This window comes from Odontesthes bonariensis, chromosome 24 (genome assembly GCF_027942865.1).
Source record: "Odontesthes bonariensis isolate fOdoBon6 chromosome 24, fOdoBon6.hap1, whole genome shotgun sequence".
NCBI lineage: Eukaryota > Metazoa > Chordata > Actinopteri > Atheriniformes > Atherinopsidae > Odontesthes > Odontesthes bonariensis.
Window position 1 is genome coordinate 3193205 of NC_134529.1, and position 24500 is coordinate 3217704.

General features: G+C 39.1%; 1 protein-coding gene across 2 annotated transcripts in view; it reads left to right on the forward strand.

Annotated features, from left to right (window-relative positions):
* The window catches only part of col12a1b (collagen, type XII, alpha 1b), a 194401-nt gene that overhangs the window by 70288 nt on the left and 99613 nt on the right, over window positions 1–24500 (forward strand). For both annotated transcript variants that reach the window (XM_075459638.1, XM_075459639.1), the window contains exons 23-30: window positions 1704–1849; window positions 7191–7320; window positions 9762–9898; window positions 13523–13652; window positions 15093–15232; window positions 19427–19559; window positions 19657–19674; window positions 23646–23785. In XM_075459638.1, coding sequence (XP_075315753.1) covers window positions 1704–1849; window positions 7191–7320; window positions 9762–9898; window positions 13523–13652; window positions 15093–15232; window positions 19427–19559; window positions 19657–19674; window positions 23646–23785 — 974 coding nt within the window. The remainder of the gene's footprint in view (window positions 1–1703; window positions 1850–7190; window positions 7321–9761; window positions 9899–13522; window positions 13653–15092; window positions 15233–19426; window positions 19560–19656; window positions 19675–23645; window positions 23786–24500) is intronic.

Below are 24500 nucleotides of genomic sequence, written 5' to 3' on the forward strand. Positions count from 1 at the left end.
GTCCTCTTCGATGGCCACCCACCGCCGTTGGGTCGCTGCGGCGTTATTTACACTCATTTTAAACTTACACTCCATTAGGTCATAATGTCTCTGCAGTCAGACTGTGAAGGGATGTGGGTTTGCATCAGTCAAAACTAGACTGATGAAAGGCCAAAAATCCCACTTTTAAAGGTGCACGACTGTAAAGAGTTTGGATTTAAAAAACAGCTGATTTATCTCTCAAAAATCCAGATTATTATAACCAAGAAGTGAAATTTATCATTCTTTGTGGACACAATCCGTGTCAAGACCACAAATAAATGTCCTTTAACATGTCTTACACAAGGGTTTAACCTCTAAAAGATTTTCACACATGTGAAACTAATTAATGACGATTCTGTCCAATTCTGTTTTCTTTTATTTATCAAATGCAAGACAAAAATATGAAGTGTATACAGGAATACAAGTAATTTTCTTTTTTGTTTTTCCAAACAACTTAAGAACTTGTGTACACCCCCCCCCCCAGGTCTTTTACATGTTGTAGGAGTTCACAGAGAAGTAAATAGCTAAATAAAGACAAAAACAACAACAATTAAGAGTACTAAGGATAATTAAAATAAATTAATAATAATAAAAAAAGAAGTAGACAAATAAATACTACAATAATAATAACAATACGTAATATTAATAATAATACATAGAAATTAAATCTGTAGGACAAGTTCGATCACATGTAGGGATGAAATCGGGCAAAAATGGAACTAAAACGCACTTTCCATCCAAAATGGCCACCTTCCTGTGAACGTGGGACCATGGTAGTAAGAGACTTTTTTGTGCGTCTGGGCATGATGAATGAGTATACCGAATTTCGTCATCCCACGAGAAACTAATTCTATTGCGGGGACCATTTTTAAGTATCGTAAGGGGCGCTACAGAGTCAGTGAGCGACTCCCAAAAATATAAAGTTTAGATTCTTTCATGTCGTCGACTGGCAGGTGGTGCTTGCAAAATTTCATGAGTTTGCGAGTACCTTTTGCAAAGAATAATAATAATAAACCTTAAAGATAAAATAGGGTCCTTGCAGTTTCACTGCTCGGTCCCTAATAACACTAATAATAATAACATAAACAAATACAAACGACTAAATAAATGATACAACGTGCTAATACTGATCTTTACATATACAACGTGAGTATTATTGGCTGCTTACTCCCCCCTCACCGGGACAAACCAACTGTCACTGCTGCCATGAGGGGAAGATCTCCGATATAAACACAAAGTGGGGCTTCATCCCGCTACCTCCTGAACCGGCAACCTAAATAAATCTAAATAAGTAAGCAATGGTTTCCAATGTACATGGAACCTGTCAGATGAACCCCTAAGAAAACTTTATCTTCTGATTCTGTCCAATTCTTGATGAAACCCAGAGGTTCTGAGAGGCTGTTTTCTGACGGCGTTTAGCTTTTAGAAGGATTCGGGTCTCCACTCGCACATGATTTCTTGGGGACATCCTGTGATTTTCTTAAATGTGATCCTGATGTTGCAGCCTGTTTGTATCACTGTCCCCGTTTGGGCCAAAACCGGCTCCAAATATTATGTATCCCGGTCGGACCTTTCATCCAAAGAATCTCCAGTTTTTTCCTCAAACACTTGTAAAGATATGAAAGAATTGCATTCCCTTTGATTAAAGGACATTCCACGTTCTGATTGGTTTGTGCTTTCAGTGCCGCTGCCAGCAGTGAAGAACATGAACGTCTACGATGAGACCATGAACAGCATGAGGGTGAGATGGGACGCGGTGTTCGGCGCCACGGGCTACATGCTGCGCTACAAATCCATCAACGCTTCCGAGCCTCAGCTGGAGCAAGAGGTAACGTCAACTTTTTCCTGAAAGATTCAATATTTCTTTGGCTGTGTTCGAAACTGCATACTTCTATACTGCATACTGCATACTACATACTACATACTGCATACTGCATACTACATACTACATACTACATACCGCATACTACATACTACATACCACATACTGCTTACTGCATACTACATACCGCATACTGCATACTACATACTACATACTACATACTGCATACTGCATACTACATACTACATACTACATACTGCATACTGCATACTACATACTACATACTGCATACTACATACTACATACTCATCGATCAGACAGTGTGCAGAGCGTTTACCCACAATGCATTTCGCTCCTGCCCGAGCTGAAATCAGCCGGCCTGAAGCTGATTTCCCTTAAGCTCTAAACTCTGTAAACTTTAGCAACATTTGAAACATTTTCAGGAGCGAAAGTAGTCGTTTAGATCCCCAACGTGTTGAAAACCTGACAAAATACCGGCTGTTTACAATTTAGTTCCCACGAATTCGGCGCTACTAAAGCTAGCCGCAGTGAGCTAACGCACTTCACTGGAAAAAATGCCCTTCCAAAAATAAGTAAGAAAAACAACAAATACAAGACATTTTTGCTTGAAATAAGCAAAAAAATCTGCCAATGGAACTAGTGAAAATCGGCTTGTCAAGATTTCTTGAAATAAAATGTGATATTTGGGACTTTTGAGATAAAAGTGATCTTGAAATTAGCTTAAAAACCTCTTCAAATGAAAAAAAAAGCTTGTTTCATATGAAATATGACTCAAAACTATTTGTTTTCAAGGCTTTTTCATTTAACAAGATATTCCAGATGTATTGTATTAAAACAAGTCCCTATATCTGGCTGAAATGGTACTTGTTAGGCAGTTGTGTCTTATATTAAGTGTAATGAGATATTTGGACTAGAAATGAGACAAATATACTTGGTAAGATTTTGATTTTTTTTTTTCCAGTGTTCCGGTTATTTTCACAAAATAAAATACCCGTTGCCTTTTATCATAGGGAAAGCCATTACCATACAATTGGTGCTTTTGTTTTGAAAACAGGAAGTGAACCTACCCTCGTTGTAGCTAGCTTGAAACTGCCGTTTTGACAGGAAATTACGATCGGCGACGTCACGTTACGTTGCATCTTGGGTAGTTTGAGTATGAGTAGTAACCTCATGATGCATACCCAACATTTCGGAGAATCTAGTATGCATCCGGGAACTTCTGCTTACTCAAACTAGCATACTAACTCAAAAAGTTAGTAGGAGTAGTAGGAGAAGTATGCGGTTTCAAACACAGCCATTGACTTGGAGCTTGAAAGCTCTCCGAGCTGGAAGCTGATGATGATCTGACAGTTTCAGACTGCACAGGAACGATGGACGGCAGGTTGGGGACAACCTTTGAAGCCTCCGGTTTAGCAGTTTGAACATCTCTATGTCGGCTTCCACAAACGTGGGCCTCCAGAAATGATCCACGCCCACATTCAGGGTCGTCTGATGAAAGTATGCCACCGCTGGCTGGCTAGCATTGCATGATGGTTCCTTCCTTCTGATGCAGAGGGCAGAGGGCAGAGGGCAGAGGGCTTGTTTTCCACACATACTCAGGTCCCAGGTTCGATTCCCGGCTGGTTCTCTCTTTGTGGAGTTTGCATGTTTCTCGCCGGGTACTCCGGCTTCCTTTCACCGTCCAAAAACATGCATGTTAGCTTAACTGGTGACTCTAAATTGTCCCTCGGAGTCAGTGGGGTCACATGGCCCTGAAAGGATCGGATTATTGGCTAAATTACAATCAGAATGAGTTGAGCAAGGGTAATTCTCCTTGGATATATGGCGGTGAATGAATGGGATCAGAGGCACAAAGCGTGTCATACCCCGGTATGATAGGTGGCGCTGTACCCATTCCAGCTGTTGCTAATAGAGCCACTTCCTGTTGACCTCTTCACCACCAACAACAACAACAAACTCAGGCATTGGAGAAAGATGGAGAACGCAGAGCCAGATGAAGCTACGTCCCTCTACATTTGCTCTGTGATGAGCTGCTTGTTGCACAAACTCGATGCCCAACGGAGCATTCTCCATCGCGTTGTTTGTTTCTTTCTGACGGCGACAACAACAGGAATATCGTCTCCTTTGACTTCCGGGTCACGACCCCGGGAAAACATCTGGAGCAGAACGCAAAGTCTGATTCACCACGTGCTTCAGCGTCTACAAGCAGGTTTAGAGTGACTTTCAGCCCAGTTATCTTGGGGTCTGAATCCCATCCGATCCAATTCTTAGTCAGATTAAGGTGTCTACATGCACTTAATAACTCAGTCTGATTGTGATTTAGCCAATAATCCGATCCTTTCAGAGCCATGTGTCCCTGCTGAGTGCGGATCAGCTCACCAGATGCTAACCTGACGCAGGTCAGAAACAGGCTACTGAATGTTCCCGCTTCAGAGAAGCTCACGTTAGAACATCAGAAAACTTCAGAAATCTACCGTTCACATCCACACTGAGCTGCTGTTCTGCTTGTTGTTCATTTTAAAGCGTTGTTAGATGGCAGAAAAGTAGAAAAAGGAGCTCAAAACCTAAAAAAATTAAACATTACAATATCAATATAGGTCATTACGTAGCTTTTTCCAACTGTTACGATGCGTAACCATGGCAACGGGAAAATTGTTAACCCCGTTGGGCTTTCAATCGAGTTATCTGGGGGTCTTAATCCGATCCAATTCTTAGTCAGATTAAGGTGTCTACATGCACTTAATAACTCAGTCTGATTGTAATTTAGCCAATAATCCGATCCTTTCAGTGCCATGTGACCCCACTCTTAATTGGATGAATTCCTTCTAATAGAACAGGGATGTCCTGCAGGTTTTACACGTTTCCCTGCTCCGACACACCTGATTCAGATCGATGCATCGTCAGCAGGTTTGTGGAGAACTTAACAATCTTTTGAAGAGATCCATTTCATCCGAATCGGGTGTAAAACCTGCAGGACAGCGGCCCTCCAGAACCGACTCTGAAGGCGTTAAGGCGATACGACGCCTCAGAACGGAGCACTCGCATGTAAAGCAGACCCAGAAATATCTGCGTGCTTCCAGATTTATTTCACATGAAACATGGCTGCCTCCAGATGGTGAAAGGATGAGCGCTCTGCGGAGCGGGACGTGGCCTTCAGCGGCCCGGCTCAGAGTAATGGGAAGGATTAGCTCATGGCCTGAAGTCATCGGGATGATATAAACCCAACAGATGCTGCGTGGATGGAGCCGAACGCCTGTGTGGCGTTAAACCTACACGCGTAATTATGCAGTGGCGGAAAATTGTAAGGATGATTTAATGAGGCGGTCTGTGTTGGAAATACATGTGCGGCGGTGTTAATCATGAATTCGGTAACCTTCACGCAACATGAACAACTTTAATGCAAATACTGCTATCTGCAAGATGTTCCCAATTAAAGGACTTTGCCTGTTTTTTGTGCTGGGATTTCAGAGTTTCACGGCCATGTTGACTAATAGATGAACAGATTAGACGAAGTTGATGATAAGGAATCTGAAATAAAAGAATAATGACGGTAAATTACTGTTTTCTCTTTAAGATTCATTCACACTGGAAAAAAATCAAAGTCTTAGCAAGTTTATTTGTCTCATTTCCAGTCAAAATATCTCATTACACTTAATATAAGACACAACTGCCTAACAAGTGCTATTTCAGCCAGATATAGGGACTTGTTTGAAGACAATACATCTGGAATATCTTGTTAAACGAAATTGTTTTGAGTCATATTTCACATGAAACAAGCTTTTTTTTTTTTTTTTTTACATTTGAAGAGGTTTTTAAGCTAATTTCAAGATCACTTTTAACTCAAAAGTTCTAAATATCACATTTTATTTCAAGAAATCTTGATTATTTGTTGTTTTTCTTATTTTTGGAGAGGCATTTTTTCCAGTGGAGATTTGCTGTAGTAGTGAGTGCACTGGAAAAAATGCCCCTCCAAAAATAAGTAAAAAAACAACAAATACGAGATGTTTTTGCTTGAAATAAGCAAATAAATCTGCCAATGGAACTAGTGAAAATCGGCTTGTCAAGATTTCTTGAAATAAGATGTGATATTTGGAACTTTTGAGATAAAAGTGATCTTGAAATTAGCTTAAAAACCTCTTCAAATGAAAAAAAAAGAAAGCTTGTTTCATATGATATGTGACTCAAAACAATTTGTTTTCAAGACTTTTTCATTTAACAAGATATTCCAGATGTATTGTCTTCAAACAAGTCCCTATATCTGGCTGAAATAGTACTAGTTAGGCAGTTGTGTCTTATATTAAGTGTAATGAGATATTTGGACTAAAAATGAGACAAATATACTTGGTAAGACTTTGATTTTTTCCAGTGTGAACACTTCGCAGCCTGGATGCAAACATTAAGGAGCTTCTAAACTCAGGGTGTGCCGAACAGGCTGTTGGTTCCACACCAAAATCTCTTTATGGATCTGGCTTTCTCCGTGGGAGTATTGTCACAAAGCGCTCCAAAGTGGAGGAAAACCTCCCCAGATGACCAAAAGCACATGTTATACTTCTGGCTATGCTTATGGTGATGACATCTGTGGCATTTTGTGCAGTTATGTTCAGTTAATCCAGCGTTTTCTTACATGAAACCACCCTGTGAGCTTCCCGGGGGGGTCAGCGGGATCTCTGCCCAACAGATATTTAGACAAAAATCACCAAAAAAAAACAAACATGCTACAGTGTATTTCTTTTTTTTCTTGAAATATTTTTTATTGATATGTATATAAGGGTAACAGAGGCACTTACATATAGCGTTATACAATGGTGTGGTCATTAAACATGTTTGTATATATACAAAGATTGCAGAAAATGTATAAATATATATTTTTAAATATGTTTAAAATATAAATATATTTATATAAATTATATAAATATATTTATATAAATTATATAAATATATTTATATTTTAAACATATTTATAAATATATATTTATACACAATCTTATATATAAGATTGCAGAAAAAAGGCCAAATAGACTATACAATGAAAAAGGATTTATGACATAGTCTAAGATGATTAAACTGTCTGCATTGTTACGTAGAATAGAAAAAATAAATAAATAAATAAAAGAAGAAAGAAGGGGGAGGGGGGTTATATTGTCGCAAAAAAGTCCATAAATGGCCATTTACTGTAAAATTTGCTCAAGTTTCTTCTACTTGAATATCTAATTTTCTCTACTTTCAGTCTCTTTGATCCATTTCCAATTCAGAAGCAGGTGGCGTTTAGCGTTTACAGGAGGTATACAGTGCGTTTCTTACCTTTTCCTCCTGTGTTCCTCTGCAGGTTCGTCTTCCAGGAGACGTGATTACCACCCAGCTGCTGCAGCTGATCCCCAACACGGAGTACGCCATCAGGATCTTCGCCCTGCACGGCGAAGCCAGCAGTGACGCTCTGGATGGCAGCGGAGTCACCTGTACGTAACAAACTGCATCTTTACACTGGAAAAAATCTAAATCTTACCAAGTATTTGTCTCATTGAGTATCTCATTACACTTAATATCAGACACAACTGCCTAACAAGCACCATTTCAGCCAGATATAGGGACTTGTTTGAAGACAATACATCTGGAATATCTTGTTAAGTGAAAAAGTCTTGAAAACAAATTGTTTTGAGTCATATTTCACATGAAACAAGCTTTTTTTTGACATTTGAAGAGGTTTTTAAGCTAATTTCAAGATCACTTTTAACTCAAAAGTCCTAAATATCACATTTTATTTCAAGAAATCTCGACAAGCCGATTTTCACTAGTTCCATTGGCAGATTTTTTGCTTATTTCAAGCAAAAACGTCTTTTATTTGTTGTTTTTCTTACTTATTTTTGGAGGGGCATTTTTTCCAGTGTACTGCATTAAAGCATCTTTTAAAGGAGGCGGAGCTCCTCGGGAGGCGACAAAATGTGTTCAGACAGCTCTGGAGAAGTTTGTGAACCTTAAATCTTACTTGCGTTGGCGTCCAGCCGTGCACCGAAGCGTTTAAGGCCTCGCACGTGCAGCTTTGCAGCTTCAGAGCTCACGCGAAGTTGTGTTTTCATGACGGTGGTGTTGCATCCAGCAGCTGCAGGGGAAGCTAAAGAGCAAATGATCCAGTCTTACGTTAGATTTAACCTACGCCGGCAGAGTAAGAGCAACAGACGCCGGGCTAAATGCAGGTACAAACGCCACAAAAATCCACTCAGCAGCTCCATATTTCTTGGTTAAATTAAAGAAAAGCCGGACAAAAGAGACCCAAAAGATGAGCTCAAGACCTCAGACACAAACGAGTTAAAAACAAAACGTCCTAACTTTGTATTAGCTTCATCTTTACTGTGAATGACCACATTTAGACCCGGAGCTCATCACCTCTGCAGGCATTTCCTGGCTGCAGCTCGGATAATTGATGACAGACGAAAGCTTATTCACTGCCTAATCCACCCTGTTTTTATCGCTGACTGGCAGACGTTTTCTCCCCCATTCATAAGTTCTTCCCCTCACTGCTCATCGTAACTCTTTAGTTCTTAGTGTAGGAACAGAAAGAAACCCAGAACCAGCCAGGTTACTGAGAGCAAACCTCCTGAAAGGGAAAGGCTGGGCCGGTAACAGCAGCATTTTCATAGAAAGCACGTGTTTTTTTCCTGAATTTGGGTCAAATTTCAGCAGATTGCAACATTAAATAAATATACAGAGTCGTGCAATGTTTAGATATTTGAATTGTTTGATTTTCCTGGTTGTCATAAGACATAAAAATCTGCTGATAAGAAGAGAAGTTTTCAGTTTATTTTTTTTAGCAACTCAAACACTGACTTTATCTCCAGTGGAGTTCATAATGCAAACGTAATCAAATCAAATTTATTTATAGCACATTTCATGTACAAAACAGTTCAAAGTGCTTCACATGAAATAAAAGCATTGCAGCAGGGAGTGGAAGAAGCATTAAAAATACATAAAAGAATATAAAGAGAAACAAATAAAATCATTTAAATTAATTTAAAAACCAGCAACAGTCCAGATAAGTTCAAAGATAGCGTGCAGATTTCATGCATAGACACATGAGAACAGAAATGTCTTTAACCTGGATTTAAAAATGTCTCCATTTGGTGAAAGTTTAATCTCCACTGGCAGTTTGTTCCACTTGTTTGCAGCATAACAGCTAAATGCTGCTTCTCCATGTTTAGTCTGGACTCTGGACTGGACCAGCTGACCTGAGTCCTTGGATCTAAGAGCTCTGCTGGCTTTATATTCTCTGAACAGATCACAGATGTAAACCATCAGCAGGCTTTTAAAATCTATTCTGTGAAAATATATTTGCATTAATGCAAAGAAAACTGATGGAGCTGGTTTAGACTGTTGTTGTTGGCCTCCAGAAGTAGAAACTTGACGTGGATCGGTTTGATTTTAGGTGAAAGTGTGCTCCTTTCATCTGCTGCAAACAGCTATATTTATATATATTTATATCATCGAGCTCCAGTTGGTATTTCTGCCGATTCGTGGGAGTAATCCTCACTTTGTGTCCACAGAAGCTCCGCTTCAGAGACGTTTCCAAGTGTCTTCATGTCTGCAGACGCCACCGTTTTTTACTCCTTTTTCTTAGAAATGCTTTTAAAAAAAGGTAAAGGGCTCAGCTGAATTCATCTGTGTCAGCAGTTGTTTTATTGGGGCTGGATCCCATCTCCTGAGCTCTGGATAGAAAGCCCACAGATAGAAAACAGATGCAGCAGCTTTAAAACAAGCTGCTTTTTGTTTTAAATCACTTCGGCCCCAGTCGCGTCACTCGGCTTCTTCCAGTGTCGACACAAACGTGTCGGCTGGGATGCTGGGATGGGAGAGGTTTTTTTACCTTAAAGTTTTAAAAAGATGCCCTCCTCCTGTTCTCCTGCAGTGCCTTTGCCTCCCGCTGGAGCCCTGAGAATCACCGACGTTACTCACAGCACCATGAGGCTCTTCTGGGACGCTGCGCCTGGACCGGTGCGCAAATACATCATCACCTACAAGCCGGACCAAGGGGACCTGAAGGAGGTAAAGCTGCAGATTTCTCTCTGTGTCGGTCCCACTGCTTTACAGCAGGAAAAAATCTAAGTATTACCAAGTATATTTGTCTCATTGAGTATCTCATTACACTTAATATAAGACACAACTGCCTAACACGTTCTATTTCAGCCAGATATAGGGACTTGTTTGAAGACAATACATCTGGAATATCTTGTTAAGTGAAAAAGTCTTGATAACAAATTGTTTTGAGTCATATTTCATATGAAACAAGCTTTTTTTTTACATTTGAAGAGGTTTTTAAGTTAATTTCAAGATCACTTTTAACTCAAAAGTCCCAAATATCACATTTTATTTTAAGAAATCTTGACAAGCCGATTTTCACTAGTTCCATTGGCAGATTTATTTGCTTATTTCAAGCAAAAACGTCTCGTATTTGTTGTTTTCTTACTTATTTTTGGGGGGGCATTTTTTTCCAGTGTTGCTGCATGCCAGCATGACCAATAACAGCTGAAAAGTAAAGACGCACCCTGAGTGTTTTGGTCCCACAGCCATGCTTTTCCATCCTGTTTTCCCAAATATGTCAAAATAAAGCTCGATTAAACATCATGAATCATCACAAGCCAAAACTTAAAGGAAAAAAACTGGTGAGTAAGTTCAGAAAGATTATGTTGAATTAAAAGAAAGTTCAGGTTTTAATGTAGTCGCTGCAGCGCATAATGAAGCACGATGAGCCCAGAAGTGGCGGACCTTTGTGTAATGCCCCTCCAAAAATAAGTAAAAAAACAACAAATAAAAGATGTTTTTGCTTGAAATAAGCAAAAAAATCTGCCAATGGAACTAGTGAAAATCGGCTTGTCAAGATTTCTTGAAATAAGATGTGATATTTAGGACTTTTGAGTTAAAAGTGATCTTGAAATTAGCTTAAAAATGAAAAAAAAGCTTGTTTCATATGATATGTGACTCATGTATCAAGACTTTTTCATTTAACAAGATATTCCAGATGTATTGTCTTCAAACAAGTCCCTATATCTGGCTGAAATGGTACTTGTTAGGCAGTTGTGTCTTAAATTAAGTGTAATGAGATATTTTGACTAGAAATGAGACAAATATACTCGGTAAGACTTTGATTTTTTTCCAGTGCAGAGTGAATATGGACCTTTTTATTTGAAACTCTGCCACAGACTGCATGCAACATTTAACTCTGAGAGTCTTAACTGGACTGGGATCTTGCACTGTGACACCTCCTATCAGATGGTTTTAGTTACTCCAGATGCTGGCGTTTCTGCGGTTTTTCAGAGCTGGCTTCTGATTTTTAATTTATTATCTTTAAGAGCTTTTCTCTGAGCGCTTTTCCTCGGTCTCAGTCAGCGGTTGAGATCTTCGTCATGGGAAAGCCTCTGAGTTACAGCGGCTCCTCTCTGTCCTCGTAACGTCTCTCCTGGACGTCAGCAGAGGACAAACAGTCTGCGAGGAGTCGGCGGATACCTGCGAGACGCTTCCAGAAAGCTCTGATGGATGACACGCACCGTCTCACCTTCTCTGAAGCACTCCTGCTGAAGGCCTCTTGTCTCTTTAGGAGTACACACACTGGATTTATAACTCCCGGTTTGTTCCTGCTGCTGCTTACATGATTAAAGACATTCTTCTGCATTTACGCATCAAAGCGTGTCCCTGATTCATCTTCATCCGGCGTTCTCTGAGCCTACAAACACATCTTTTATTGAATTTATTTAAAATAACTGGTTAATATTTTATCTCTAATGTAGAAAAACCCTCCAATATAACCAGAAAGGTGTTCCAGAACCAGATAAAAGCCGCTCAGAGGGCTTCTTTTACCACTTTATGGACAGATTCTTCATTCTAATTATTGAACAGGAGCTCATGATTCACTCCAACGCATCCAGTTGTGTGTTTGCTGCTGCTTTCCTGTCCTGGGTTTGCACATTGAATGACGGGGAGGTTGGCTCTCCCTGCCCTGCACTTTCCATGCAATGCACATCAAAGCGTGTCCCTGATTCATCTTCATCCGGCGTTCTCTGAGCCTGTAAATGCATCTTTTATCGAATTTATTTAAAATAACTGGTTCATATTTTATCTCTATGTAGAAAAACCCTCAAATATAACCAGAAAGGTGTTCCAGAGCAGATAAAAGCTGCTGAGGTGGGTTTTTTTTCCCACTTTATGGACGGATTCTTCATTCTAATTATTGAACAGGAGCTCATGATTCACTCCAACGCATCCAGTTGTGTGTTTGCTGCTGCTTTCCTGTCCTGGGTTTGCACATTGAATGACGGGGAGGTTGGCTCTCCCTGCCCTGCACTTTCCATGCAATGCACATCAAAGCATGTTTTCCCAGCCTCGGGCTATCTGTGTACGCACATGCAAGGGCAGGAAGGTGCTCCCTACCTGCCTCTGGCATCCAGCGTGTCCTCATAAAAGGGCAGGGAGGTCCGACAGAACACAACACGTCTGCTGTTCCGCCAAACTAATCACTTTCAGCAACATGAAGCTGGATTTAGATGAGACGCACACAAGCATGTCGAGGATTTTATGTGTTCACCAGAGCCAAACTGTGTGTTTTAATGCAGATTCTAATGGAAAATATAGCTGCAAACAGCGATGGGGGGTCCTAGCAGAACGGCACAATAGGCAAGGCTACGGCTGCTCAGGAAGGCGTCATGAGTCCATGCACCAAGTTTGGCATCGATACATCAATGCATCGCAGAGATACGGCCTAACGTCCTGTTTGCGCGTCGGCGTAGAGTTTGATTGGCTGCCACGGGCAAACAGAAGCAAAATGAAAAGATCCACATGATAACTTTTGTGCGGCTTGGTCTGAAGATTCTATGTTCCAAGTCCTGTCGAGATTGGACAATCTCAGTGGCCTTAAATACTTTTTGAAGGTTTTTGATAAAATTCAAAATGGCGGAAAATCCAATATGGCGAAGAAGGTCCAAAGATATGTAGCAAAAATGCATTTTTTGCTACATATAGCGCCCCCTATTGGCTGAAAGTCACCAAACTTCTTGGGCCTTTCAAAGATGGGGTCTTAAGTCTGCTTTACAAGTTTGACATCATAACATCAAATGGTTGCCGAGATATGGCCTCACTTCCGGTTTGGAGGCGTCATCACCGAGTTTGATTGGCTGGTATGGGCAAACGGAAGCGTAATTAAACATTCCACACGATAACTTTTGTGCGGCTTGGTCTGAAGAGTCTATGTGCCAAGTCTCGTGAAAATCGGACAATCTGTGTGACCTGAAATGCTTTTTGAAGGTTTTTGATCAAATTCAAAATGGCGGAAAATCTAGTCAGACGGAAAATGACGTCATCTTGATCCACGAATTCCAACGATGCCTCATTTGTGAAATTTGGACCAAGTAGTCCAAAGTTATTAGGCTGAATGCACTTCGAACTTTGACGTGTTGGTGGCGCTAGAGAGTACACTGTTGGGGCATGAAAATTCTTGGGGTTGTGTTTGGCACTGTGCTGAATGCGTGTGCCAAATTTCACAACTTTTTACCGTAGCGTTCATGGGGCTGCCATAGGAAAAGCTACGAACACAATGGCCCCCAAATGTCTGAATGTTGCTACTGTAGGCCGTACTTCAGGGCCTGATTTAATGCTTCATGGTTCATTTTCCTCCGGCAGGTTGAAGTCGATGGTGCGATCACGACCTTGGTGCTGACCAGCCTCATTTCCCAGACCGAGTACGACGTGGCCGTCACCCCGATATACGACGAGGGACCTGCGAACCCGATGCTCGGAACCGCCATCACAGGTCAGGCTCTGGCCTTCTGGTTATTCTGCATGTTCTGCAGACCGTTTCTGACTCATTTTCTTTCCACACGTTCATTTTCTCCATTGTACACATAGATAATTACTAGGGCTGGGCAACGATTAAAATGTTTAATCTAGTTAATCGCATGATTTCCCTGATTAATCACGATTAATCGCATTTGTACGCAAAATCCAAAAATGAATCCAAAAGTAGTATATAGCTTTTAGCATTTAGCTTTATTTTAAATGTGCTGCCATATGAATGAAAGTGCCATAACATTTGTTGTGCAAACACACTTTTAACATCAGCATCTTTCTGTAGTTTTTATGTAGAAGCCTCGCTCCACTGTCTGTTTCCTTGAATGACTTGCTGCTATCAGTTGTGTGTTTTGCCTTTAAGTGATATTTTAGACTGGAACTACTACGCTGAGAAGACAATTCAACTTGGCTGTAAATGCAGGACTTTTTTAGAAAATGTATTTTGAAATGCGTGCTTTTATGTTGAAACAAGTAAAACAGGAAGTAGCGCCGGTTAGCTCCGTTAGCTTCCCGCCTGTAGCGGTGATGTTACCTGCTAGTTTATCTTTATTTCATTACTCCATGCTTCGTGGTGTTTGCTGTAACTGTGTGAATGTGATGCATTCAACAGACTTTTACAATAATAAAACCTGCGTTAATGCGCGATAATAACGAGTTAACTCGATAATAACGAGTTAACTCGCCCAGCCCTAGTAATTGGACAATGGCACAGCAGACTTCTTAATTCAGCCCTGTAGATTTTTAAGAATATTTTCCAAAGACGGCAGAGAGACCGAAGTAAACCCAGGGAGGCTGCAAACAATCCTGGGAATGGTACAGATGATGTCATGAAGCTGAGTGAATGAAGTGGAGCAAAATCATGAGACAGTTTTTTGGAAAAATGCATCCTGACCCTCTAATAAAGTGCCCCTCGTGGCTTCCAGCGCATTGTGCTGCACTGGAAAAAATGCCCCTCCAAAAATAAGTAAAAACAATAAAACAAGACGTTTTTGTTTGAAATAAGCAAAATAATCTGCCAATGGAACTAGTGAAAATCGGCTTGTCAAGATTTCTTGAAATAAAATGTGATATTTAGGACTTTTGAGATAAAAGTAATCTTGAAATTAGCTTAAAAACATCTTCAAATGAAAAAAAAGCTTGTTTCATGTGATATATGACTCAAAACAATTTGTTTTCAAGACTTTTTCACTTAACAAGATATTTCAGATGTATTGTATTAAAACAAGTCCCTATATCTGGCTGAAATGGTACTTGTTAGGCAGTTGTGTCTGATATTAAGTGTAATGAGATACTCAATGAGACAAATATACTTGGTAAGATTTAGATTTTTTCCAGTGTGCAGTTGACAGTTCTCCTCGTGAACACCTCCTCACTTCCTGTTTGTTCCCGTCTGTCCGAACAGATGTCGTTCCTGCTCCCAAGAACCTGCAGTTCTCTGAGGTGACCCAGACCTCCTTCAGAGCCACCTGGGAACACGGAGCCCCAGATGTGGCCCTCTACCGCATCGGCTGGACCAAAAAAGGGGAGACAAACTACCAGTTTGTAAGTTTGGGCATGAGAACGAGCAGCCAGGCTGGTATTTTTCCACCTAAACCAGTGATGCTCACTATTTATTTCACCAGAGCCACGTTGGCAGCAAAATCAAGGGAAGAGCCACTTTTACCACAACATACTAAAGTCCCCAGTTTTTGCAAATATGCATTTCTACATATAATACATCAACACAGCCAATGCATTTTCAGTTCAGACCACATTTACCTTAATACTGGGATGAGCTGAAGCTGGCATGCATGTGCTCGACTTTCTTCATGTTGTATTTGTAGTTTGTTGTGATCATAGTGAGACATTCAGGATGAGCATGGTTTTTGTGCTGGTTTCTGTGCTGGTTTTTGTGCTGGTTTCTGTGCTGGTTTTTGCCCTTTTTTAATTAAAAACCGATCGATTGTGCCTGCATCTCACGCTGGCTAAAGGAGCTAGCGTGCGCTGCGGTCAAGTGTGAGGTGGGCTGTGTTCGAAACCGCATACTACATACTACATACTACATACTTCCATACTACATACTGATCGATCAGACAGTATGCAGAGCGTTTACCCACAATGCATTGCGCTCCTGCCCGAGCCGAAATCAGCCGGCCTGAAGCTGATTTCCCTTAAGCTCTAAACTCTGTAAACTTTAGCAACATTTGAAACATTTTCAGGAGAGAAAGTAGTCGTTTAGATCCCCAACGTGTTGAAAACCTGACAAAATACCGGCCGTTTACAATTTTGTTCCCACGAATTCGGCGCTACTAAAGCTAGCCGCAGTGAGCTAACGCACTTCCTGTTATTTTCAAAAAATAAAATACCCGTTGCCTTTTATCATAGGGAAAGCCATTACCATACAATTGGTGCTTTTGTTTTGAAAACAGGAAGTGAACCTACCCTCGTTGTAGCTAGCTTGAAACTGCCGTTTTGACAGGAAATGACGATCGGCGACGTCACGTTACGTTGCATCTTGGGTAGTTTGAGTATGAGTAGTAACCTCATGATGCATACCCAACGTTTCGGAGAATCTAGTATGCATCCGGGAACTTCTGCTTACTCAAACTCGCATACTAGCTCAAATAGTTAGTAGGAGTAGTAGGAGAAGTATGCGGTTTCGAACACAGCAGTGGTTTAAGTGGGCTGCGTTGCCAGGTTTAACAGAGCCCCCTTTAGGAAACACAATTAAGCCTTAAATAATACTTAAAAAAATACCGTGCAGTATTCGCTGTATGTTATTTGAAAAAATGTATCGTTATTGTTACCATATTGTTATAAGCTGCTACGTGATTGCGAGCCGCCAGTTTGAGCTTGAGTATCTCTGACCTACAGTCTGTATTTAGCTGCTACTTTTTACGACCGGCAGGGTTCGGAGACTTTCGTCTTTCTATGAAACACCTGCTCGGCTCTTTGCACAAGGTGCCGTCATTCTGCCAAACACGCAACACAAACAAGACATCCGTCAAGTGTGACTTCACTCGCTGAAAACCGACGAATGATTTCACCCCGGATACATATTTTCTGGAAGTGACATTGGGCGCTGGGAAAGTCTGTCGGGCTTTCTCGTAGACTCAAAAAAACATCACGTCATCTGGCTGACACCAAAACATCTGGCATTCTGACTTGTATCCACGATTTTTTTATTTCTTTTTTTTTTCCAACCTTACACTTTTATTTCTAATTAAAAACTACATCCTCTGCAGCTGGATAATGATCCACTCACAGCTTTTTCTGCTAATAAGTGAAAGAGTCCATCTGCAGTAATGGTAAACATCTGGTTTCTGTTGGTCCATCCGTATCAAACCCACGTTTCCTTTCCTTTCATTACGTCGGAACCTGAGCTTAGAAGTAGCTTTACAGCTCTGAGGTCCGGCATGAGAGCGTCCAAGCACACCTGGAGTGACTGAAACCAGATTTAGGGGGAAAAAGATGGATTAAAATAAAGAAATCAGGCTCAGATCTGATGGTGCTGTTGGGCCGCAGTGAATCTGAAACTGACGCCGTGTGAAGGATCCATGTGTGACGAGTTTGAGCCGCTATGGGCGACAAAGACAGCAGTGACCAATTAATGCAGCCGTTATTCACATGTCAAATGTGATAAAAGGTGCCTGTAAAGGTTTTTTATTGGTTTTTTAAACATATATTTATTGGTTTTTCATGTTAATACAACAACATCCAACAATTTAAACACCCAAAACATATGGCAGTAAAAGAAAATAATAATTAAATGATTAAAAAATATGCATTAAACCGCAGTAATTAGTCAGCAAATTACTGTGCAATGAATATGAAATAATGAAAATAATAAAAATAAATAAGTAGATATAGATAGATAGATAGATAGATAAATACTTTATTCATCCCAATTTGGGAAATTGTTTTGTTGCAGCAGCATACACTAAAATATATGAAAGCAACTAAAGTAAAAACAAGCAAATAGAATAAAAATAAATATAAAATAAATGAAATAAAATAAAAATAGGGAATAAACATTCGCTATATACAAATCTACAGTATTTTATTTTATTAATTTTTTTCTTTATACGCGTATATAAATAAAAATAATAAATAAATAAAAAATGTAGGTTACAGCTTGCACTCCCAACAACAACTTAAATCATTTTCATGATCTCATTCTCCCTCCCTCAACAGTTCCAGAAATATCCTCCAAAGCCCTCTTTCTAACAGTATAGGTCAGTTTCCCAAGAGCCAAACTCGATGTTAAGTTATTTAACCAGCGGGTAAAAGAGCAGCATAATGCAACACAGCGTTTGGCCTGCAAAGGTTTTAGTGCACTCAGTCTTGATTGTCGCTCCTGCACATCTTTCACCGCTGAGTGTTTGGGAGGAGAAGCTGCCACCCAATCAGAACACTGTAGTGAACATTAATCTTATTCTCATTCGGTTAAGGCTCTACTGTTTCTGAGTCCTCCACACTGGCCAGAATGTCGTGTATCTAATTATCTCAGAGAGAGAGATGACACACAGGGACCTGCTGCACTCTAACTTTCCGAGACGTAATCCCTCTTTATCACGACTTTCCCAACAATTCAACACGAACGTGAAGTGGAACCAGAGCAGATCTGCTGATTTCTCTCCTCTTCTGCAGGCAAAGCAGCCAAAGAACACATGTTTGTCTGATAAGACGCTCACTCTGTCAGCTCATGCGCTCGGTTTTCTCTTATTATGGTGAAGTTTAAAACTCTGCATTAGATAGAAAAGATAAGCCTTCTAAAATTGGCTTATATAAAGCTCTGAAAAGCTTATTTTTTTCCCCCCGGAGTCGGATCAGAGGAGGATATTAATTTCCTTCCGTTTGTCCAGTTTGATTTTTGACCAGTTTGATCATTTTTCCACTAAACCTGCAACGTGTTTTCTAACTTACGGAAGCCCTAAACGGCCATAGGTACATACATTTTATTCCATCCGTTTTCTCGTGATAACGAGATAATTTTCCTCCGTTTTCTCGCGATAACGAGATCATTAATTCGAGATCTCGAGAAAACAATAATCAGTTTTCAGTGAAAGGCGGGTAAAAATGGGTAAAAACTAGGGCTGTGACTCGATTAAAATTTTTAATCGCGTTAACTACAGGCTTTGAAATTAATTAATCGCATTTTAATCGCATATACTTTATCCTTTAGAAAATTAACATTTTCAACAATATTTCAACAAACACAGAACATATCCCTATTTGAAATCTGAATGTAGCATGCATGAAAACACAGTATATAGAATCTTGGATGTTAAGCTGCGTTGGGCCCCCGTTAGCTTCCACGCTAGCTGCTACATGTTTAGCGTTGAGGTGATATTTGAGGCTTGATACGCTGCGGTGATATGCGAATTCCTTGTTGCGTAATCTGCACACAACCACGCTCTTGTCGACGCTTCCATCCGTCTGTATTTAAAAAAAATAAAAAAATTATAGTGTGCGATTAAAATGCGTTATTTTTTTTAACGCGCTAATATGTGTGTAGTTAATTAATCGAAATTAACGCGCTAAAGTCCCAGCCCTAGTAAAAACCTTTGCCAGAAACACATATAAACACATAAACAGGGGCGGACTGGGGAGAAAAAGTGGCCTCGAAAACCCTCGGTAAATTAACTCGTTATCTGGAGAAAAAAGTTTATCCGTAAAGTTTATACCGCGTCCTCTCTGGGCTTCCGTACTAACTGAACACCTGAGATGACCTTTCTTTCCTCTGCCCGTCACCAGGCCATCCTGAACAACGACGAGCTCTCCCACGTCCTGGAGAACCTGGATCCCGACACCGACTACACCGTCACGGTCACGGCCATCTACCCCGACGAATCGGAGAGCGAGGACTTGATGGGAGACGAGCGCACACGTAAGCGAAGCGTGCGCGGCCTCCCAGCACACATTCTGATGTCATAGAGCCACAGCTGTAACGTAACACTGTTGTCTTCTCAACGTCTCTTTTCTAGTGTTAAAGGCTCCGGACGGTATGTCACATGAGAAGGGCCGCGTCCTTTTCACTGTGTTGCTCTTTAATATGTGTGGAACGGTAACACGGATCATAACGGACGACGTTTCTTTCACTCCTGCATGCTTTGTGCATTCCAGCGCTTCACTGTGTGTTCACACCACCGGTTAATCCGTTAATTCTTACGTTGGTTTGGTTTTATTATGAAACGATTCCCCCGTTGTTTTGTAGTGAACAGAGGCTGGTAGAGCAGCCAAAAAATGTTCTCAAGTAAAAGTACTGTTACTTTAGAATAATACGACTCAGGTAAAAGTAAAAAGTAGTCATACAAATAATTACTTGAGTAAGAGTAAAAAAGTGCTCGGTGAAAAAACTACTCAAGTACTTTTAAGCTAGTTTTAAGCTCGTTTTAAGCATATTTTAAACCTGTTTTAAGCTTGTTTCAAACTTGTTTTAAGCTTGTTTTAAGCTTGTTTTAAGCTTGTTTTAAACTTGTTTTAAACTCGTTTTAAGCTTGTTTTAAGCTTGTTTTAAGCTTGTTTTAAGCTAGTTTTAAGCTTGTTTTAAGCTTGTTTTAAGCTTGTTTTAAGCTAGTTTTAAACTTGTTTTAAGCTTGTTTTAAGCTCGTTTTAAGCTTGTTTTAAACTTGTTTTAAGCTAGTTTTAAGCTAGTTTTAAGCTAGTTTTAAACTTGTTTTAAACTTGTTTTAAGCTTGTTTTAAGCTCGTTTTAAGCTTGTTTTAAGCTTGTTTTAAGCTTGTTTTAAACTTGTTTTAAGCTTGTTTTAAGCTCGTTTTAAGCTTGTTTTAAACTTGTTTTAAGCTTGTTTTAAGCTAGTTTTAAGCTTGTTTTAAACTTGTTTTAAAGCTTGTTTTAAAGCTTGTTTTAAGCTTGTTTTAAATTAATTAATTACAAAATAGCTTAAATGAGACGTGAGGATAAAAATAATGAGGCGTAGAATACCAAAGAGGTAAGAAGAAAAGTAACCAGCTCATTGTAGCCTAATGTAGCGGAGTAAGAGGACAGTTTCTGCTGCACACATCTACTCAAGGAAAAGTAAAAAGTATAGAGATTTAAAACTACTCCTAGAAGTGTAATGTTTTCAAAAACTTACTCAAGTAAATGTAACTCGTTACTACCCACCTCTGGTAATGAATATTTCAAACTTAATTCAAATCAAATTTGACTCGTTAGCTTACCTTTGAGTTGGTTTCGCCTCCCCGACGACTTGTTTTATATCCCAGAATTTAGATTTAATGAGTCTTTTTGACACAGATTTGTATATTCATGCGTTCTAATTACAGCCTTTTCTTTAAAAGATCTTACTAAAATGTGCTTAATTGCACCGGCAGCTAAATTTGCCCGTTTTTAGAAACAGGAAGTAGACAAAGATGCAACTCGGACGTGCGTCAGATCGTGGTGTGAACATATATTCGGAGCTTCCATCCGCGAGAAGTGTGAACATTGAGCAGTAACATGTCATCCATCACTTCTTTAATCCCAGTCTGTTTGGTTTCCATCCATCCACATCCATGTTGTCATTATAACATCTGTGTTGTCACATTCATCTCACAACGTAATCTCATTTTTACCATCACACTCGTGTCAGGCATCAAATTAATGTTGTTGCATGTTGTTGCCTTGTTGTTCAGCGGCTCTGCTGGAGGGTCGGAGGTCCCTCCGCCTCCGCACACTTCATCATAACCTCCAAATGTCACATAGAGTTAATGTTTGTATGATAAGAAGTAGCTGAAATACAGAATATTATCAGAAAATCCTTGTTTGTTTGCTGCAAAGTGCCAATAAATGACTGCGTGTGCCACCAAAAATAGAGTTTAAAAGTAGGATTTGTATAATGTTTGTTCCAGTTGGCTGTTATGACCTGACCTGAGGGTTAGCTTATTTAGTTTTATTGGTCTAACAGAAGCAGTAAAGCTCTGGTGAACTACGCAGCAGCAACTTCACAGATGCAGCCAGTTGAGACGATAGAGCCCAAAGTCTAAAGGAGCTTCACTGTGGAGACGCAGTTTTAAGCTTGTTTTAAAATGGCTTTAAGCTTGTTTTAAACTGGCTTTAAGCTTGTTTTAAACTGGCTTTAAACTTGTTTTAAACTCGTTTTAAGCTTGTTTTAAGCTTGTTTTAAACTCGTTTTAAGCTTGTTTTAAACTGGCTTTAAGCTTGTTTTAAACTAGCTTTAAGCTTGTTTTAAACTCGTTTTAAGCTTGTTTTAAACTGGTTTTAAACTTGTTTTAAGCTTGTTTTAAGCTTGTTTTAAACTTGTTTTAAGCTTGTTTTAAACTTAAAGCTTAAAACACTGAACACAAAGTTTTAAACTTGTTTTAAACTTATTTTAAACTCGTTTTAAGCGTAAAGCTTAAAACACTTAAAACAAACCTTTAAACTTGTTTTTAAACTTGTTTTAAGCTCGTTTTAAACTTATTTTTTAACTTGTTTTAAGCTTGTTTTAAACTTGTTTTAAGTTTGTTTTAAACTTAAAGCTTAAAACACTTAAAACAAATCTTTAAACTTGTTTTGAACTCGTTTTAAACTGGTTTTAAACTTATTTTTTAACTTGTTTTAAGCTCGTTTTAAACTTGTTTTAAGTTTGTTTTAAACTTAAAGCTCAAAACACTTAAAACAAAGCTTTAAACTTGTTTTGAACTCGTTTTAAGCTCGTTTTAAACTTGTTTTAAACTCGTTTTAAGCTTGTTTTAAACTGGCTTTAAGCTTGTTTTAAACTAGCTTTAAGCTTGTTTTAAACTCGTTTTAAGCTTGTTTTAAACTGGTTTTAAACTTGTTTTAAGCTTGTTTTAAGCTTGTTTTAAACTTGTTTTAAGCTTGTTTTAAACTTAAAGCTTAAAACACTGAACACAAAGTTTTAAACTTGTTTTAAACTTATTTTAAACTCGTTTTAAGCGTAAAGCTTAAAACACTTAAAACAAACCTTTAAACTTGTTTTTAAACTTGTTTTAAGCTCGTTTTAAACTTATTTTTTAACTTGTTTTAAGCTTGTTTTAAACTTGTTTTAAGTTTGTTTTAAACTTAAAGCTTAAAACACTTAAAACAAATCTTTAAACTTGTTTTGAACTCGTTTTAAACTGGTTTTAAACTTATTTTTTAACTTGTTTTAAGCTCGTTTTAAACTTGTTTTAAGTTTGTTTTAAACTTAAAGCTCAAAACACTTAAAACAAAGCTTTAAACTTGTTTTGAACTCGTTTTAAGCTCGTTTTAAACTTGTTTTAAACTTGTTTTAAGCGTAAAGCTTAAAACACTTAAAACAAACCTTTAAACTTGTTTTAAGCTCGTTTTAAGCTCGTTTTAAACTTATTTTTTAACTTGTTTTAAGCTTGTTTTAAACTTGTTTTAAGTTTGTTTTAAACTTAAAGCTTAAAACACTTAAAACAAACCTTTAAACTTGTTTTAAGCTCGTTTTAAGCTCGTTTTAAACTTATTTTTTAACTTGTTTTAAGCTTGTTTTAAACTTGTTTTAAGTTTGTTTTAAACTTAAAGCTTAAAACACTTAAAACAAACCTTTAAACTTGTTTTAAGCTCGTTTTAAGCTCGTTTTAAACTTATTTTTTAACTTGTTTTAAGCTTGTTTTAAACTTGTTTTAAGTTTGTTTTAAACTTAAAGCTTAAAACACTTAAAACAAAGCTTTACACTTGTTTTGAACTCGTTTTAAACCTGTTTTAAACCTGTTTTAAACTCTAAAATGAGTATTTTCCAAACTGCCGGGACTGAAAAGTGATTTGAATGAGAAGCTTCTGAACTCCAGCTCTGCTCTGAACGACTTCATTGACCAGTTTTAAACCTCATTCTGCTGCTTCCATCCTAAAACTGACCCATCCGGCTCCACGACCCGCTGGACCGCGGGGGGGCGTCACTGTCATCCCCGTCTCCTCCTCCATCATCATCATCATCTTTTTCACCTCTCATCACACTTTTTTCTCTTTCTCTGTCTTCTCACTGGGTGAATCTTTGTCCTTCCAGTGTCTCCCGAGCCTCCCCGAAACTTAAGGGTCTTCAACGCCACCACCTCCTCGCTGGCAGTGAAGTGGGACCACGCCCCCGGCCCCGTCAAGAACTACAAGATCACCTACAGGCCCACGGCCGGAGGCGAGCCTCTCTCTGTAAGTTTCCCGTCTGAAATGCGGTGATGATCACCAGCTTTCCAGTTTCCTCTTCGTCGAATGTCTCAGATTTGTTGAGCGTTGGTGTGAAAAAACATGGAGGGAAGTCTCAGTTTTCCACATGTTGTGGTGTCCTGTTGCATCTGTGGGAAAAGTATTGTGCTTTTAGTGACTCCAGATGGATCTGTGTGAGTGATAAATCATAAAAAAAACTGCTGATGTGAGCTTTGCAGACGTCTGCTCTTCTTCTCTGCTGCAGACTGCAGGCCTCAGCGACACACCTGAACCCTAACTGGGCTGTTAATGAAGATGGGGGCAGGGTTCAGACGTAGAAAACCTTATTAAAACTAGGGCTGGGCGAGTTAACTCGTTAATTATTTAACGCTGATAAATACACTGGAAAAAATCTAAGTCTTACCAAGTATATTTGTCTCATTTCTAGTCCAAATATCTTATTACCTTTAATATAAGACACAACTGCCTAACAAGTACCATTTCAGCCAGATATAGGGACTTGTTTTAATACAATACATCTGGAATATCTTGTTAAGTGAAAAAGTCTTGAAAACAAATTGTTTTGAGTCATATTTCATATGAAACAAGCTTTTTTTTTTTTCATTTGAAGAGGTTTTTAAGCTAATTTCAAGATCACTTTTATCTCAAAAGTCCTAAATATCACATCTTATTTCAAGAAATCTTGACAAGCCGATTTTCA